At 51.6% G+C, this 18,265-nt stretch overlaps 1 protein-coding gene across 1 annotated transcript in view; it reads left to right on the top strand.

Moving 5' to 3' along the window:
- LOC140742142 (cytosolic 10-formyltetrahydrofolate dehydrogenase-like) overlaps positions 1 to 18,265 on the top strand; it is a 55,635-nt gene that overhangs the window by 11,268 nt on the left and 26,102 nt on the right. Inside the window, exon 3 of the mRNA XM_073072945.1 lies at positions 11,457 to 11,691. Coding sequence (XP_072929046.1) covers positions 11,457 to 11,691 — 235 coding nt within the window. The remainder of the gene's footprint in view (positions 1 to 11,456; positions 11,692 to 18,265) is intronic.

An 18,265-nucleotide genomic window follows, 5' to 3' on the forward strand; every position in this document is an offset into this window, starting at 1 on the left:
GAGGAGGTGTTGGAGTTGTTAAAATACATTAGGACGGATAAGTCCCCGAGGCCTGACGGAATATTCCCCAGGCTGCTCCACGAGGCAAGGGAAGAGATTGCTAAGCCTCTGGCTAGGATCTTTATGTCCTCGTTGTCCACGGGAATGGTACCGGAGGATTGGAGGGAGGCGAATGTTGTCCCCTTGTTCAAAAAAGGTAGTAGGGATAGTCCGGGTAATTATGGACCAGTGAGCCTTACGTCTGTGGTGGGAAAGCTGTTGGAAAAGATTCTTAGAGATATTCTTAGAGATTATTCTTAAAGATGCTATGGGCATTTAGAGAATCATGGTCTGATCAGGGACAGTCAGCATGGCTTTGTGAAGGGCAGATCGTGCCTAACAAGCCTGATAGAGTTCTTTGAGGAGGTGACCAGGCATATAGATGAGGGTAGTGCAGTGGATGTGATCTACATGGATTTTAGTAAGGCATTTGACAAGGTTCAACATGGTAGGCTTATTCAGAAAGTCAGAAGGCATGGGATCCAGGGAAGTTTGGCCAGGTGGATTCAGAATTGGCTTGCCTGCAGAAGGCAGAGGGTTGTAGTGGAGGGAGTACATTCAGATTAGAGGGTTGTGACTAGTGGTGTCCCACAAGGATCTGTTCTGGGACCTCTACTTCTTGTGATTTTTATTAACGACCTGGATGTGGGGGTAGAAGGGTGGGTTGGCAAGTTTGCAGATGACACAAAGGTTGGTGGTGTTGTAGATAGTGTAGAGGATTGTCGAAGATTGCAGAGAGACATTGATAGGATGCAGAAGTGGGCTGAACAGTGGCAGATGGAGTTCAACCCGGAGAAGTGCGAGGTGGTACACTTTGGAAGGATAAACTCCAAGGCAGAGTACAAAGTAAATGGCAGGATACTTGGTAGTGTGGACGAGCAGAGGGATCTGGGAGTACATGTCCACAGATCCCAGAAAGTTGCCTCACAAGTAGATAGGGTAGTTAAGAAAGCTTATGGGGTGTTAGCTTTCATAAGTCGAGGGATAGAGTTTAAGAGACGCGATGTAATGTTGCAGATCTATAAAACTCTAGTTAGGCCACACTTGGAGTACTGTGTCCAGTTTTGGTCGCCTCACTATAGGAAGGATGTGGAAGCATTGGAAAGGTTACAGAGGAGATTTACCAGGATGCTGCCTGGTTTAGAGAGTATGGATTATGAGCAGAGATTAAGGGAGCTAGGGCTTTACTCTTTGGAGAGAAGGAGGATGAGAGGAGACATGATAGAGGTGTACAAGATATTAAGAGGAATAGATAGAGTGGACAGCCAGCGCCTCTTCCCCAGGGCAACACTGCTCAGTACAAGAGGACATGGCTTTAAAGTAAGGGGAGGGAAGTTCAAGGGGGATATTAGAGGAAGGTTTTTCACTCAGAGAGTGGTTGGTGCGTGGAATGCACTGCCTGAGTCAGTGGTGGAGGCAGACACACTAGTGAAGTTTAAGAGAGTACTAGACAGGTATATGGAGGAATTTAAGGTGGGGGGTTATATGTGAGGCAGGGTTTGAGGGTCGGCACAACATTGTGGGCCGAAGGGCCTGTAATGTGCTGTACTATTCAATATTCTATATTCAAAGGAGGTGTAAGGTGCTCCTTCCCTCCGCTAGCCTGCTGATCACCCTCGGGCAAGGTGTAGCAGCCGCTTAGCCCCCGATCAGGGTCACGTGAAGCCATGAGATCAGGTGGATGGTCGTATGAGCAGCCGGTGCAGATCACAAGTCCTGGTTATGCGACCACTGACCCCAGGCAGACAATCTCTGATGAGTATTGATAATGGCTGGGGTCACCCGTCTTGTAAAGACACTGCCCAGGAGAAGGCAATGGCAAACCAGTTCTATAGAAAAATTTGGCAAGAACAATCGTGGTCATGGAAAGACCACGATCACCCACCTCACACGATAAGACACATAACGTATGAACGAACGATGTGGGTGGGAATAGTGAGATTGATCTTGGAATAAGTTAGAAACCCCGCACAACAAGACCACACTGAGCTCTGCTGTGCAATGTTCTAGAGTGTTCTGATTGTTTAACGACTACTCTGTGATGGAGCCAAGGTTCAAAGAGCAGGAGGTGGGGCTAGTTTCGGCTGCTGCAGGATGCAGGCACTTTGTCCGCCGTTCCTTAGTTCAGATTTTGCTCAGACACAGGGTGAAGGTCCTTGCGTTGGTGACTGTGGGAGTTTCAGCCTCGGGAGGGGTCTGCATGATTCCTACCGCTGTGATTGGTGGAAGCTGCATCTCTCTGGGCTGCGCCCGCCCTCAGCTAACGAGATTTCCTCTGGAGTGGCAGAGGCTGCGAGCATCTGATAAATATTTCTGTGATTATGAGAGGTATAGATAGAGTTTACAAGCAGTATCTTTTTTCCAAGGTTGGAATATCTAACGCTAGAAGGCAAACATTTATGGTGAGAGGGGGTAATTTCAAAGGAGATATGAGGGGCAAGTTTTTTTACAGAGTGGTGGTAGAAGCAGATACGTTATGGATTTTACAGAGACGTTTGGATAGGCACATGAATGTGAGGAAAATGGAGGGATACGGACATTGTGTAGGCAGAAGAGATCACTGTAGTTCACCGTTTGATAACTAATTTAAATAGTTTGGCACAACACACAAAATGCTGGAGGAACTCAGCAGGTCAGACAGCATCTATGGAAAAGAGTCCAGTCGATGTTTCAGGCCTTCATCAGGACTGGAGAATAATATGAGGAACAAGAAGGGGAGGGGAAAGGAGGAAGAGATACAAGGTGATCGGTGAAACTGGGGGGGTGGGTGAAAGAAAGAGCTGGGAAGTTGATTGGTGAAAGAGATAGAGGGCTAGAGATGAGGGAATCTGATAGGAGAGGACAGAAGGCCATGGAAGAAAGGGAAGGAAAGGAGCACCAGAGGGAGGTGATGGGCAGGTAAGGAGAGAAGGTGAGAGGAGGAAATGAGAATGGGGAATGGTGAAGGAGGTGGGGGGCCATTACCGGAAGTTTGAGAAATTGATGTTCATGCCGTCAGGTTGTTTGCTTCTCCAACCTGGTGCGGCCTCATCGCAACGGAGTGGAAATGGGAAATGGAATTGATGTCACTGCAGTCGTCAGTGTCGCATAGGGAAAGTAGGGAAGTGATACCGGTGTAGGCTTGGAACAGAGACTGTTCCACGAGGCTGACAAACAGGCAGGCATAGCTGGGACCCATGCGAGTGCCCATGGCTACATCAGCTTATCCACTGATGTCTCTTATCAGTGTTGTGGGACAGGTCAGTGGAAGCCAGGCCACTAGGAATTACACACTCAGCCACCAGAGCCACGTGAGATCTCCAGTTACCTGTGTGCATAACCAGAGCCACGTGAGATCTCCAGTTACCTGTGTGCATAACCAGAGCCATGTGAGATCTCCAGTTACCTGTGTGCATAACCAGAGCCACGTGAGATCTCCAGTTACCTGTGTGCATAACCAGAGCCTCGGCAGAAAGACTCACTGCTCTCTGGTGTAGACAGGTGCAACCTAGGTCCCTGTCCCAGCTCTTTCTCCCAACGTGTCTCTAAGAGTCAGAGAACACTGTAGCAGAGAAACAAGCTCTTTGGCCCATCTAGTCCATACTGACCTATTAAATCTGCACCAGCACCATAGTCCTCCGACCCTCCCATCCACATACTTAACCAAACATCCCTTCAATGTTGAAAGCATTCACCACTTCCACTGGCAGCTTGTTCCACACTCTCACCACCTTCGAAAGATCCCCCTCAGATTCCCCTTAAATATTTCACCTTTCACCCTCAAGTTCTAGCCTCATCCAACCTAGTAGAAAAAGCTGCTTGTGGCTGACTAAACTCCCCAGACGAGCCCCAAATGTGACTGACTAAACTCCCCAGATGAGCCCCAAACATGACTGAGTAAACTCCCCAGACGAGCCCCAAACGTGTCTGAGTAAACTCCCCAGACGAGCCCCAAACGTGACTGAGTAAACTCCCCAGACGAGCCCCAAATGTGTCTGAGTAAACTCCCCAGATGAGCCCCAAACGTGACTGAGTAAACTCCCCAGACGAGCCCCAAACGTGACTGACTAAACTCCCCAGACGAGCCCCAAACATGACTGAGTAAACTCCCCAGATGATCCCCAAACGTGACTGAGTAAACTCCCCAGACAAGCCCCAAACGTGACTGACTAAACTCCCCAGACGATCCCCAAACGTGACTGAGTAAACTCCCCAGACAAGCCCCAAACGTGACTGAGTAAACTCCCCAGACAAGCCCCAAACGTGACTGAGTAAACTCCCCAGACAAGCCCCAAACGTGACTGAGTAAACTCCCCAGATGATCCCCAAACGTGACTGAGTAAACTCCCCAGACAAGCCCCAAACGTGACTGACTAAACTCCCCAGACGATCCTCAAACGTGACTGAGTAAACTCCCCAGACGATCCCCAAATGTGACTGACTAAGCTCCCCAGACAAGCCCCAAACGTGACTGACTAAACTCCCCAGACGATCCTCAAACGTGACTGAGTAAACTCCCCAGACAAGCCCCAAACGTGACTGAGTAAACTCCCCAGACAAGCCCCAAACGTGACTGAGTAAACTCCCCAGATGAGCCCCAAACGTGACTGAGTAAACTCCCCAGACGATCCCCAAACGTGACTGAGTAAACTCCCCAGACAATCCCCAAACGTGACTGAGTAAACTCCCCAGACAATCCTCAAACGTGACTGAGTAAACTCCCCAGACAAGCCCCAAACATGACTGAGTAAACTCCCCAGACGAGCCCCAAACGTGACTGAGTAAACTCCCCAGACAAGCCCCAAACATGACTGAGTAAACTCCCCAGACAAGCCCCAAACGTGACTGAGTAAACTCCCCAGACAAGCCCCAAACGTGACTGAGTAAACTCCCCAGACAAGCCCCAAACGTGACTGAGTAAACTCCCCAGACAAGCCCCAAACGTGACTGAGTAAACTCCCCAGACAAGCCCCAAACGTGACTGAGTAAACTCCCCAGACAAGCCCCAAACGTGACTGAGTAAACTCCCCAGACAAGCCCCAAACGTGACTGAGTAAACTCCCCAGATGAGCCCCAAACATGACTGAGTAAACTCCCCAGACGATCCCCAAATGTGACTGAGTAAACTCCCCAGACGATCCCCAAACATGACTGAGTAAACTCCCCAGACGATCCCCAAACATGACTGAGTAAACTCCCCAGACGATCCCCAAACGTGACTGAGTAAACTCAATAGACAACAGACAATAGGTGCAGAAGTAGACCATTCGGCCCTTTGAGCCTGCACCACCATTCTGAGATCATGGCTGATCATCTACTATCAATACCCAGTTCCTGCCTTGTCCCCATATCCCTTGATTCCCCTATCCATAAGATTCCTATCTAGCTCCTTCTTGAAAATTGAAAATCTCCTTCCAGGGAATTGGCCTCCACTGCCTTCCGAGGCAATGCATTCCACACCCCCACAACTCTCTGGGAGAAGAAGTTTTTCCTTAACTCTGTCCTAAATGACCTACCCCTTATTCTCAAACCATGCCCTCTGGTACTGGACTCTCCCAGCATCTGTAACATATTTCCTGCCTCTATCTTGTCCAATCCTTTAATAATCTTATATGTTGCAATCAGATCCCCTCTCAATCTCCTTAATTCCAGCGTGTACAAGCCCAGTCTCTCTAACCTCTCTGCGTAAGACAGTCCAGACATCCCAGGAATTAACCTCGTGAATCTGCGCTGCACTTCCTCTATAGCCAGGATGTCCTTCCTTAACCCTGGAGACCAAAACTGTACACAATCCTCCAGGTGTGGTCTCACCAGGGCCCTGTACAAATGCAAAAGGATTTCCTTGCTCTTGTACTCAATTCCCTTTGTAATAAAGGCCAACATTCCATTAGCCTTCTTCACTGCCTGCTGCACTTGCTCATTCACCTTCAGTGACTGATGAACAAGGACTCCTAGATCTCTTTGTATTTCTCCCTTACCTAACTTTACCCCATTCAGATAATAATCTGCCATCCTGTTCTTACTCCCAAAGTGGATAACCTCACACTTATTCACATTAAACGTCATCTGCCAAGTATCTGCTCACTCACCCAGCCTATCCAAGTCACCCTGAATTCTCCTAACATCCTCATCACATGTCACACTGCCACCCAGCTTAGTATCATTAGCAAACTTGCTGATGTTATTCTCAATGCCTTCATCTAAATCATTGATGTAAATCGTAAACAGCTGTGGTCCCAATACCGAGCCCTGTGGCACCCCACTAGTCACCACCTGCCATTCCGAGAAACACCCATTAACCGCTACCCTTTGCTTTCTATCTGCCAACCAGTTTTCTATCCATGTCAATATCTTCCCCCCAATGCCATGAGCTCTGATTTTACCCACCAATCTCCTATGTGGGACCTTATCAAATGCCTTCTGAAAATCGAGGTACACTACATCCACTGGATCTCCCTTGTCTAACTTCCTGGTTACATCCTCGAAAAACTCCAGTAGATTAGTCAAGCATGATTTGCCCTTGGTAAATCCATGCTGGCTCAGCCCAATCCTATCACTGCCCAGACAAACTCCCCAGACGAGCCCCAAATGTGTCTGACTAAACTCCCCAGACGATCCCCAAACGTGTCTGAGTAAACTCCCCAGACGAGCCCCAAACATGACTGAGTAAACTCCCCAGACGAGCCCCAAACGTGTCTGACTAAACTCCCCAGACGATCCCCAAATGTGACTGACTAAACTCCCCAGACGAGCCCCAAACATGACTGAGTAAACTCCCCAGACGAGCCCCAAACGTGTCTGACTAAACTCCCCAGACGATCCCCAAATGTGACTGAGTAAACTCCCCAGACGAGCCCCAAACATGACTGAGTAAACTCCCCAGACGAGCCCCAAACGTGTCTGACTAAACTCCCCAGACGATCCCCAAATGTGACTGAGTAAACTCCCCAGATGATCCACAAACGTGACTGAGTAAACTCCCCAGATGAGCCCCAAACATGACTGAGTAAACTCCCCAGATGAGCCCCAAATGTGACTGACTAAACTCCCCAGACGAGCCCCAAACATGACTGAGTAAACTCCCCAGACGAGCCCCAAACGTGTCTGAGTAAACTCCCCAGACGAGCCCCAAACATGACTGAGTAAACTCCCCAGACGAGCCCCAAATGTGTCTGAGTAAACTCCCCAGATGAGCCCCAAACGTGACTGAGTAAACTCCCCAGACGAGCCCCAAACGTGACTGACTAAACTCCCCAGACGAGCCCCAAACATGACTGAGTAAACTCCCCAGATGATCCCCAAACGTGACTGAGTAAACTCCCCAGACAAGCCCCAAACGTGACTGACTAAACTCCCCAGACGATCCTCAAACGTGACTGAGTAAACTCCCCAGACGATCCCCAAATGTGACTGACTAAGCTCCCCAGACAAGCCCCAAACGTGACTGACTAAACTCCCCAGACGATCCTCAAACGTGACTGAGTAAACTCCCCAGACAAGCCCCAAACGTGACTGAGTAAACTCCCCAGACAAGCCCCAAACGTGACTGAGTAAACTCCCCAGACGATCCCCAAACGTGACTGAGTAAACTCCCCAGACAATCCCCAAACATGACTATCTCCCCAGACAAGCCCCAAACGTGACTGAGTAAACTCCCCAGACAATCCCCAAACGTGACTGAGTAAACTCCCCAGACAAGCCCCAAACGTGACTGAGTAAACTCCCCAGACAATCCCCAAACGTGACTGAGTAAACTCCCCAGACAAGCCCCAAACGTGACTGAGTAAACTCCCCAGACGATCCCCAAACGTGACTGAGTAAACTCCCCAGACAAGACCCAAATGTGACTGAATAAACTCCCCAGACAATCCCCAAACGTGACTGAGTAAACTCCCCAGACAATCCTCAAACGTGACTGAGTAAACTCCCCAGACAAGCCCCAAACGTGACTGACTAAACTCCCCAGACAAGACCCAAATGTGAGTGAATAAAACTGGGTCACACAGAATATGTACCTGGGAAATTTAAAAGTCTTTCTTCACACAGTCAATCTCCAGGAGAGGACAGGTCCTGGAGAATCCAAGGGAATCTCATTCTCTCAACATTGTTTTAAGCTTCTTCAACACAAAGAACAAAACAATTAACAACAGTTTCTATTGCTGTAATCACTCATTGTTACCATCACATAGTGGGTGCAGAAGCCTGAAGACACACATTCAGTGAGTCAGGAACTGCTTCTTTCCCTCTGCCATCCGATTCCTAAATGGACATTGAACCCATGAATGCTACCTCAGTTTTTAAATGTATATTATTTCTGTTTTTGCACAGTTTTGAATGTATTAAATATACGAACACTGTAATTGATTTACTTGTTTATTATTTTTTTATTCTATATTATGTATTCCATTGAACTGCTGCTGCTAAGTTAACAAATTTCATGACACATGCCCGTTCTGGTCATCTCACTACAGGAAGGACGTGGAAACCATAGAAAGGGTGCAGAGGAGATTTACAAGGATGTTGCCTGGATTGGGGAGCATGCCTTATGAGAATAGGTTGAGTGAACTTGGCCTTTTCTCTTTGGAGTGACAGAGGATGAGAGGTGACCTGATAGAGGTGTACAAGATGATGAGAGGCATTGATCATGTGGATAGTCAGAGGCTTTTCCCCAGGGCTGAAATGGCTATCACGAGAGGGCACAGGTTTAAGGTGCTGGGGAGTAGGTACAGAGGAGATGTCAGGGGAAGTTTTTTACGCAGAGAGTGGTGAGTGCCTGGAATGGGCTACTGGTGGTGGTGTAGGCGGATACGATAGGGTCTTTTAAGAGACTTTTGGATAGGTACATGGAGCTTAGAAAAATAGAGGGCTATGGGTAACCCTAGGTAATTTCTAAATTAGGTACATGTTCGGCACAGCATTGTGGGCCGAAAGGCCTGTATTGTGCTGTAGGTTTTCTATGTTTCTATGCCGGTGATAATAAACCTGCCTGATTCTGATATAGTCAGGTAAATGTACAGAATTATGTACTTACAATGGTAGCATATCCCAAAAAGCAGAAACACGATCTCATTTCCAATAGCCTCACTCAGTACAAACTCAGGATTACCCTTTTGTTAGTAATAGGGGATATACAGCAAAGAGATGAGCTGGTAGGGGCTCCAAGGGGTGTCCAGTAAACCAGGAAACCCTGACCAATAATCCCTCTAGGTAGAGGTGACCAGCCTGGGATCCAGAGACCCCTCAGTTAACAGGGAGTAACAACGACGGGGAGCTCCTGCTTCAGGGTGCCTGTTCCAAAACCCTCAGCGTTACCCCTTTTGTTACAGTGGAAAAGGACGTACAACCAACTGAAGGTCAGGTGACCAAAAAGAGACGAGCTGATAGGGGCTCCGAGTGGTGACCAATAAACCAGGAAAGGGTTAATGTGGTGGAATACTTTCAGAGTCACTGTATTGCCAGTATGTGAAACATACCAGATTTGATAGTGGTTCAGTGCCAAGTGTAAAACACAGGCCAAAACCGTGACAGATCACACTATAGCAACCAACGATTTACAAGACAATAGTGCAAACAGCCAGGAGCAGTCGACAATTAGCAGAACGGTGACTTGCACAAACGTCAATAATCAAACGTAGATACATGTGAACTTATGGACAGACTTACCAACGGAGCACAAAGAGCGGGAAGGGCCATTTAAGGAATGTTGTGAAGGGTATTACACCTGAATGAGTTTTGTTGAGAAGCTCCCACTCCTAATGAGTTCAAAGTTCAAAGTAAATTTATTATCAAAGCACATAAGTGTCACCACATACAACCCTGAGATTCATTTTCGCGCAGGCATTCAGAGTAGTTACAAAAAAATACAATGGAATTAATGAGAGTCCAATCTAAAACAGTCCCAAATTAATCCAACACGAGTGAATCTGCAGATGCTGGAAATAAATAAAAACACAAAATGCTGGCAGAACTCAGCAGGCCAGACAGCATCTATGGGAGGAGGTAGTGACGACGTTTCCGGCCGAAACCCTTCATCAGGAGTGAAGTAACATGGGATGGTGGAGAGGGGATAAGAAGTGGGGGGAGGGATGAAGTAGAGAGCTGGGAAGTGATAGGCTGGAGGGAAATGGGCTGGGGGAAGGTGGAGAATTATGGGAAATAAAAGAGAAAGAAAGGTAGGGCTGGGGGGAGATTATAGTGAGGGGGGAAAAAGAGAGAGAAAGAGAACCAGACTAAAATAATAGATAGGGATGGGGGTAAGGGGGGGCAGGGGTATCAACGGAGGTCTGTGAGTTGGATGTTCATGCCGGCAGGAAGGAGGCTACCCAGGCGGGAGATAAGGTATTGCTCCATCGACCTGCGTGTGCAGGTCTCACCACCATCCCAGGCCCCAGACAGTCCTTTCAGGTGAGGCACCACTTCACCTGCGAGTCAGCTGGGGTGATATACTGTATCCGGTGCTCCCAATGTGGCCATTTATACATTGGGGAGACCCGCCGCAGACTGGGAGACCGTTTCGCCGAACACCGGCGCTCAGTCCTCCAGCAGTGGCGGGATCTCCCTGTGGCCACGCACTTCAATTCCACAGACCACTCCCACTCTGACATGTCTGTCCATGGCCTCCTCTACCGTCAAGATGAGGCCACACGCAGGTCGATGGAGCAATACCTTATCTCCTGCCTAGGTAGCCTCCTACCTGCCGGCATGAACATCCAACTCACAGACCTCCGTTGATACCCCTGCCCCCCACCCTTACCCCCATCCCTATCTATTATTTTAGTCTGGTTCTCTTTCCCTCTCTTTTTCCCCCCTCACTATAATCTCCCCCCAGCCCTACCTTTCTTTCTCTTTTATTTCCCATAATTCTCCACCTTCCCCCTAGCCCATTTCCCCCCAGCCTATCACTTCCCAGCTCTCTATCCCTCCCCCCACTTCTTATCCCCTCTCCACCATCCCATGTTACTTCACTCCTGATGAAGGGTTTCGGCCCGAAACGTCGTCACTACCTCCTCCCATAGATGCTGTCTGACCTGCTGAGTTCTGCCAGCATTTTGTGTTTTTATTTATTCCCTAATTAATCCAGTTGGGAATTGCAGATGGGCAGACAGGAAGGTGCTGGAATCACTCCCTTAAGAAGAGGGGAGCAGCAGGAATGGCGTGGGGATGGGAAGGGGTTGTCTGAGGCGTGGGGATGGGAAGGGGTTGTCTGAGGCGTGGGGAAGGGAAGGGGTTGTCTGAGGCGTGGGGATGGGAAGGGGTTGTCTGAGGCGTGGGGATGGGAAGGGGTTGTCTGAGGCGTGGGGAGAGTTGGTTTTCTGGTGTCTCTCCAGCACACGGGCAGGGGTGGGGGTGGAGTTCGTTCTTTGCCTCACTGGGCAGCCTCGGACTGTGTTCACGGGTGTTCCCGCTCCGAGTGACCGTGACATTGTCTCTCTCACCAGCTGCAGAAGGTGCGAAGGATGGAACGCGGGTTTTCAAGTACCCTCGGTGGAGGGTGAAAGGGGCGGCCATCCCTGAGGTGGTGAGGGAGTACTCCAGCCTCGGAGCTGAGCTGAATGTCCTGCCATTCTGTTCCCAGTTCATCCCGATGGAAGTCATCGACTTCCCCAAGCATGGCTCCATCATTTACCACCCATCCCTGCTGCCCCGGCACAGGGGGGCTTCCTCCATCAACTGGTAAGTGGGGGCTGCTCCTCATCTCTGTGTGATGATCAGTGGGTAAAGGTTAGTGGGCAATGGTCAGGGGCAATGGTCAGTGGGTGATGGTCAGTGGGTAAAGGCTAGTGGGCAATGGTCAGTGGGTAAAGGCTAGTGGGCAATGGTCAGTGGGCAATGGTCAGTGGGCAATGGTCAGGGGCAATGGTCAGTGGGTGATGGTCAGTGGGTAAAGGCTAGTGGGCAATAGTCAGTGGGTGATGGTCAGTGGGTAAAGGCTACTGGGCAATGGTCAGGGGCGATCGTCAGTGGGTAAAGGCTACTGGGCAATGGTAAGGGGCAATGGTCAGTGGGTGATGGTCAGTGGGTAAAGGCTAGTGGGCAATAGTCAGTGGGTGATGGTCAGTGGGCAATGGTCAGTGGGTGATGGTCAGTGGGTAAAGGCTACTGGGCAATGGTCAGGGGCGATCGTCAGTGGGTAAAGGCTACTGGGCAATGGTAAGGGGCAATGGTCAGTGGGTGATGGTCAGTGGGTAAAGGCTAGTGGGCAATAGTCAGTGGGTGATGGTCAGTGGGCAATGGTCAGGGGCGATGGTCAGTGGGTAAAGGCTACTGGGCAATGGTCAGTGGGTGATGGTCAGTGGGTAAAGGCTAGTGGGCAATGGTCAGTGGGTGATGGTCAGTGGGTGATGGTCAGTGGCGATGGTCAGTGGGTAAAGGCTACTGGGCAATGGTCAGTGGGTGATGGTCAGTGGGTAAAGGCTAGTGGGCAATGGTCAGTGGGCAATGGTCAGTGGGTGATGGTCAGTGGGTAAAGGCTACTGGGCAATGGTCAGTGGGTGATGGTCAGTGGGTGATGGTCAGTGGGTGATGGTCAGTGGTGATGGTCAGTGGGTAAAGGCTACTGGGCAATGGTCAGTGGGTAAAGGCTAGTGGGCAATGGTCAGTGGGCGATGGTCAGTGGGTGATGGTCAGTGGGTGATGGTCAGTGGGTGATGGTCAGTGGCGATGGTCAGTGGGTAAAGGCTACTGGGCAATGGTCAGGGGCGATGGTCAGTGGGTAAAGGCTAGTGGGCAATGGTCAGTGGGTGATGGTCAGTGGGTAAAGGCTACTGGGCAATGGTCAGGGGCGATGGTCAGTGGGTAAAGGCTAGTGGGCAATGGTCAGGGGCGATGGTCAGTGGGTAAAGGCTAGTGGGCAATGGTCAGTGGGTGATGGTCAGTGGGTAAAGGCTAGTGGGCAATGGTCAGGGGCAATGGTCAGTGGGCAATGGTCAGTGGGTAAAGGCTAGTGGGCAATGGTCAGTGGCGATGGTCAGTGGGTAAAGGCTAGTGGGCAATGGTCAGGGGCGATGGTCAGTGGGTAAAGGCTAGTGGGCAATGGTCAGGGGCGATGGTCAGTGGGTGATGGTCAGTGGGTAAAGGCTACTGGGCAATGGTCAGTGGGTGATGGTCAGTGGGTAAAGGCTAGTGGGCAATAGTCAGTGGGTGATGGTCAGTGGGTGATGGTCAGTGGGTAAAGGCTAGTGGGCAATGGTCAGTGGGTGATGGTCAGTGGGTAAAGGCTAGTGGGCAATGGTCAGTGGGTGATGGTCAGTGGGTGATGGTCAGTGGGTGATGGTCAGTGGCGATGGTCAGTGGGTAAAGGCTACTGGGCAATGGTCAGTGGGTAAAGGCTAGTGGGCAATGGTCAGTGGGTGATGGTCAGTGGGTGATGGTCAGTGGGTAAAGGCTAGTGGGCAATGGTCAGTGGGTGATGGTCAGTGGGTAAAGGCTACTGGGCAATGGTCAGGGGCGATGGTCAGTGGGTAAAGGCTAGTGGGCAATGGTCAGTGGGTGATGGTCAGTGGGTAAAGGCTAGTGGGCAATGGTCAGTGGGTGATGGTCAGTGGGTAAAGGCTACTGGGCAATGGTCAGGGGCGATGGTCAGTGGGTAAAGGCTAGTGGGCAATGGTCAGTGGGTGATGGTCAGTGGGTAAAGGCTACTGGGCAATGGTCAGGGGCGATGGTCAGTGGGTAAAGGCTAGTGGGCAATGGTCAGTGGGTGATGGTCAGTGGGTAAAGGCTAGTGGGCAATGGTCAGTGGGTGATGGTCAGTGGGTAAAGGCTACTGGGCAATGGTCAGGGGCGATGGTCAGTGGGTAAAGGCTAGTGGGCAATGGTCAGGGGCGATGGTCAGTGGGTAAAGGCTAGTGGGCAATGGTCAGTGGGTGATGGTCAGTGGGTAAAGGCTAGTGGGCAATGGTCAGGGGCAATGGTCAGTGGGCAATGGTCAGTGGGTAAAGGCTAGTGGGCAATGGTCAGTGGCGATGGTCAGTGGGTAAAGGCTAGTGGGCAATGGTCAGGGGCGATGGTCAGTGGGTGATGGTCAGTGGGTAAAGGCTACTGGGCAATGGTCAGTGGGTGATGGTCAGTGGGTAAAGGCTACTGGGCAATGGTCAGGGGCAATGGTCAGTGGGTGATGGTCAGTGGGTAAAGGCTACTGGGCAATGGTCAGGGGCAATGGTCAGTGGGTGATGGTCAGTGGGTAAAGGCTAGTGGGCAATGGTCAGGGGCGATGGTCAGTGGGTACAGGCTAGTGGGCAATGGTCAGTGGGTGATGGTCAGTGGGTACAGGCTAGTGGGCAATGGTCAGGGGCAATGGTCAGTGGGCAATGGTCAGTGGGTAAAGGCTAGTGGGCAATGGTCAGTGGCGATGGTCAGTGGGTAAAGGCTACTGGGCAATGGTCAGGGGCGATGGTCAGTGGGTAAAGGCTAGTGGGCAATGGTCAGGGGCGATGGTCAGTGGGTAAAGGCTAGTGGGCAATGGTCAGGGGTGATGGTCAGTGGGTGATGGTCAGTGGGTAAAGGCTAGTGGGCAATGGTCAGGGGCAATGGTCAGGGGCAATGGTCAGTGGGTGATGGTCAGTGGGTAAAGGCTACTGGGCAATGGTCAGGGGCAATGGTCAGTGGGTGATGGTCAGTGGGTAAAGGCTACTGGGCAATGGTCAGTGGGTGATGGTCAGTGGGTAAAGGCTACTGGGCAATGGTCAGGGGCAATGGTCAGTGGGCAATGGTCAGTGGGTGATGGTCAGTGGGTGATGGTCAGTGGGTAAAGGCTACTGGGCAATGGTCAGGGGCAATGGTCAGTGGGTGATGGTCAGTGGGTAAAGGCTAGTGTGCAATGGTCAGTGAGTGATGGTCAGTGGGTAAAGGCTAGTGGGCAATGGTCAGGGGCGATCGTCAGTGGGTAAAGGCTACTGGGCAATGGTAAGGGGCAATGGTCAGTGGGTGATGGTCAGTGGGTAAAGGCTAGTGGGCAATAGTCAGTGGGTGATGGTCAGTGGGTAAAGGCTACTGGGCAATGGTCAGTGGGTGATGGTCAGTGGGTAAAGGCTACTGGGCAATGGTCAGTGGGTGATGGTCAGTGGGTAAAGGCTACTGGGCAATGGTCAGTGGGTGATGGTCAGTGGGTAAAGGCTACTGGGCAATGGTCAGTGGGTGATGGTCAGTGGGTAAAGGCTACTGGGCAATGGTCAGGGGCAATGGTCAGGGGCAATGGTCAGTGGGTGATGGTCAGTGGGTAAAGGCTACTGGGCAATGGTCAGGGGCAATGGTCAGGGGCAATGGTCAGTGGGTGATGGTCAGTGGGTAAAGGCTAGTGGGCAATGGTCAGGGGCGATGGTCAGTGGGTGATGGTCAGTGGGTAAAGGCTACTGGGCAATGGTCAGGGGCGATGGTCAGTGGGTAAAGGCTACTGGGCAATGGTCAGGGGCGATGGTCAGTGGGTAAAGGCTACTGGGCAATGGTCAGTGGGTGTTGGTCAGTGGGTAAAGGCTAGTGGGCAATGGTCAGTGGGTGATGGTCAGTGGGTAAAGGCTACTGGGCAATGGTCAGGGGCGATGGTCAGTGGGTAAAGGCTACTGGGCAATGGTCAGGGGCGATGGTCAGTGGGTAAAGGCTACTGGGCAATGGTCAGTGGGTGATGGTCAGTGGGTAAAGGCTAGTGGGCAATGGTCAGGGGCGATGGTCAGTGGGTAAAGACTACTGGGCAATGGTCAGGGGCAATGGTCAGTGGGTGATGGTCAGTGGGTAAAGGCTAGTGGGCAATGGTCAGTGGGTAAAGGCTACTGGGCAATGGTCAGTGGGTGATGGTCAGTGGGTGATGGTCAGTGGGTGATGGTCAGTGGCGATGGTCAGTGGGTAAAGGCTACTGGGCAATGGTCAGTGGGTAAAGGCTAGTGGGCAATGGTCAGTGGGCGATGGTCAGTGGGTGATGGTCAGTGGGTGATGGTCAGTGGGTGATGGTCAGTGGCGATGGTCAGTGGGTAAAGGCTACTGGGCAATGGTCAGGGGCAATGGTCAGTGGGCAATGGTCAGTGGGTGATGGTCAGTGGGTGATGGTCAGTGGGTAAAGGCTAGTGGGCAATGGTCAGGGGCAATGGTCAGTGGGTGATGGTCAGTGGGTAAAGGCTAGTGGGCAATGGTCAGTGAGTGATGGTCAGTGGGTAAAGGCTAGTGGGCAATGGTCAGGGGTGATCGTCAGTGGGTAAAGGCTACTGGGCAATGGTAAGGGGCAATGGTCAGTGGGTGATGGTCAGTGGGTAAAGGCTAGTGGGCAATAGTCAGTGGGTGATGGTCAGTGGGTAAAGGCTACTGGGCAATGGTCAGTGGGTGATGGTCAGTGGGTAAAGGCTACTGGGCAATGGTCAGTGGGTGATGGTCAGTGGGTAAAGGCTACTGGGCAATGGTCAGTGGGTGATGGTCAGTGGGTAAAGGCTACTGGGCAATGGTCAGTGGGTGATGGTCAGTGGGTAAAGGCTACTGGGCAATGGTCAGGGGCAATGGTCAGGGGCAATGGTCAGTGGGTGATGGTCAGTGGGTAAAGGCTACTGGGCAATGGTCAGGGGCAATGGTCAGGGGCAATGGTCAGTGGGTGATGGTCAGTGGGTAAAGGCTAGTGGGCAATGGTCAGGGGCGATGGTCAGTGGGTGATGGTCAGTGGGTAAAGGCTACTGGGCAATGGTCAGGGGCGATGGTCAGTGGGTAAAGGCTACTGGGCAATGGTCAGGGGCGATGGTCAGTGGGTAAAGGCTACTGGGCAATGGTCAGTGGGTGTTGGTCAGTGGGTAAAGGCTAGTGGGCAATGGTCAGTGGGTGATGGTCAGTGGGTAAAGGCTACTGGGCAATGGTCAGGGGCGATGGTCAGTGGGTAAAGGCTACTGGGCAATGGTCAGGGGCGATGGTCAGTGGGTAAAGGCTACTGGGCAATGGTCAGTGGGTGATGGTCAGTGGGTAAAGGCTAGTGGGCAATGGTCAGGGGCGATGGTCAGTGGGTAAAGACTACTGGGCAATGGTCAGGGGCAATGGTCAGTGGGTGATGGTCAGTGGGTAAAGGCTAGTGGGCAATGGTCAGTGGGTAAAGGCTACTGGGCAATGGTCAGTGGGTGATGGTCAGTGGGTGATGGTCAGTGGGTGATGGTCAGTGGCGATGGTCAGTGGGTAAAGGCTACTGGGCAATGGTCAGTGGGTAAAGGCTAGTGGGCAATGGTCAGTGGGCGATGGTCAGTGGGTGATGGTCAGTGGGTGATGGTCAGTGGGTGATGGTCAGTGGCGATGGTCAGTGGGTAAAGGCTACTGGGCAATGGTCAGGGGCGATGGTCAGTGGGTAAAGGCTAGTGGGCAATGGTTAGTGGGTGATGGTCAGTGGGTAAAGGCTAGTGGGCAATGGTCAATGGGTGATGGTCAGTGGGTAAAGGCTAGTGGGCAATGGTCAGTGGGTGATGGTCAGTGGGTAAAGGCTAGTGGGCAATGGTCAGGGGCGATGGTCAGTGGGTAAAGGCTAGTGGGCAATGGTCAGGGGCGATGGTCAGTGGGTGATGGTCAGTGGGTAAAGGCTACTGGGCAATGGTCAGTGGGTGATGGTCAGTGGGTAAAGGCTAGTGGGCAATAGTCAGTGGGTGATGGTCAGTGGGCAATGGTCAGTGGGTGATGGTCAGTGGGTAAAGGCTAGTGGGCAATGGTCAGTGGGTGATGGTCAGTGGGTAAAGGCTAGTGGGCAATGGTCAGTGGGTGATGGTCAGTGGGTGATGGTCAGTGGGTGATGGTCAGTGGCGATGGTCAGTGGGTAAAGGCTACTGGGCAATGGTCAGTGGGTAAAGGCTAGTGGGCAATGGTCAGTGGGCGATGGTCAGTGGGTGATGGTCAGTGGGTGATGGTCAGTGGGTGATGGTCAGTGGCGATGGTCAGTGGGTAAAGGCTACTGGGCAATGGTCAGGGGCGATGGTCAGTGGGTAAAGGCTAGTGGGCAATGGTCAGTGGGTGATGGTCAGTGGGTAAAGGCTAGTGGGCAATGGTCAGTGGGTGATGGTCAGTGGGTAAAGGCTACTGGGCAATGGTCAGGGGCGATGGTCAGTGGGTAAAGGCTAGTGGGCAATGGTCAGGGGCGATGGTCAGTGGGTAAAGGCTAGTGGGCAATGGTCAGTGGGTGATGGTCAGTGGGTAAAGGCTAGTGGGCAATGGTCAGGGGCAATGGTCAGTGGGCAATGGTCAGTGGGTAAAGGCTAGTGGGCAATGGTCAGTGGCGATGGTCAGTGGGTAAAGGCTACTGGGCAAT

The sequence above is a fragment of the Hemitrygon akajei genome, chromosome 19, assembly GCF_048418815.1.
Source record: "Hemitrygon akajei chromosome 19, sHemAka1.3, whole genome shotgun sequence".
NCBI lineage: Eukaryota > Metazoa > Chordata > Chondrichthyes > Myliobatiformes > Dasyatidae > Hemitrygon > Hemitrygon akajei.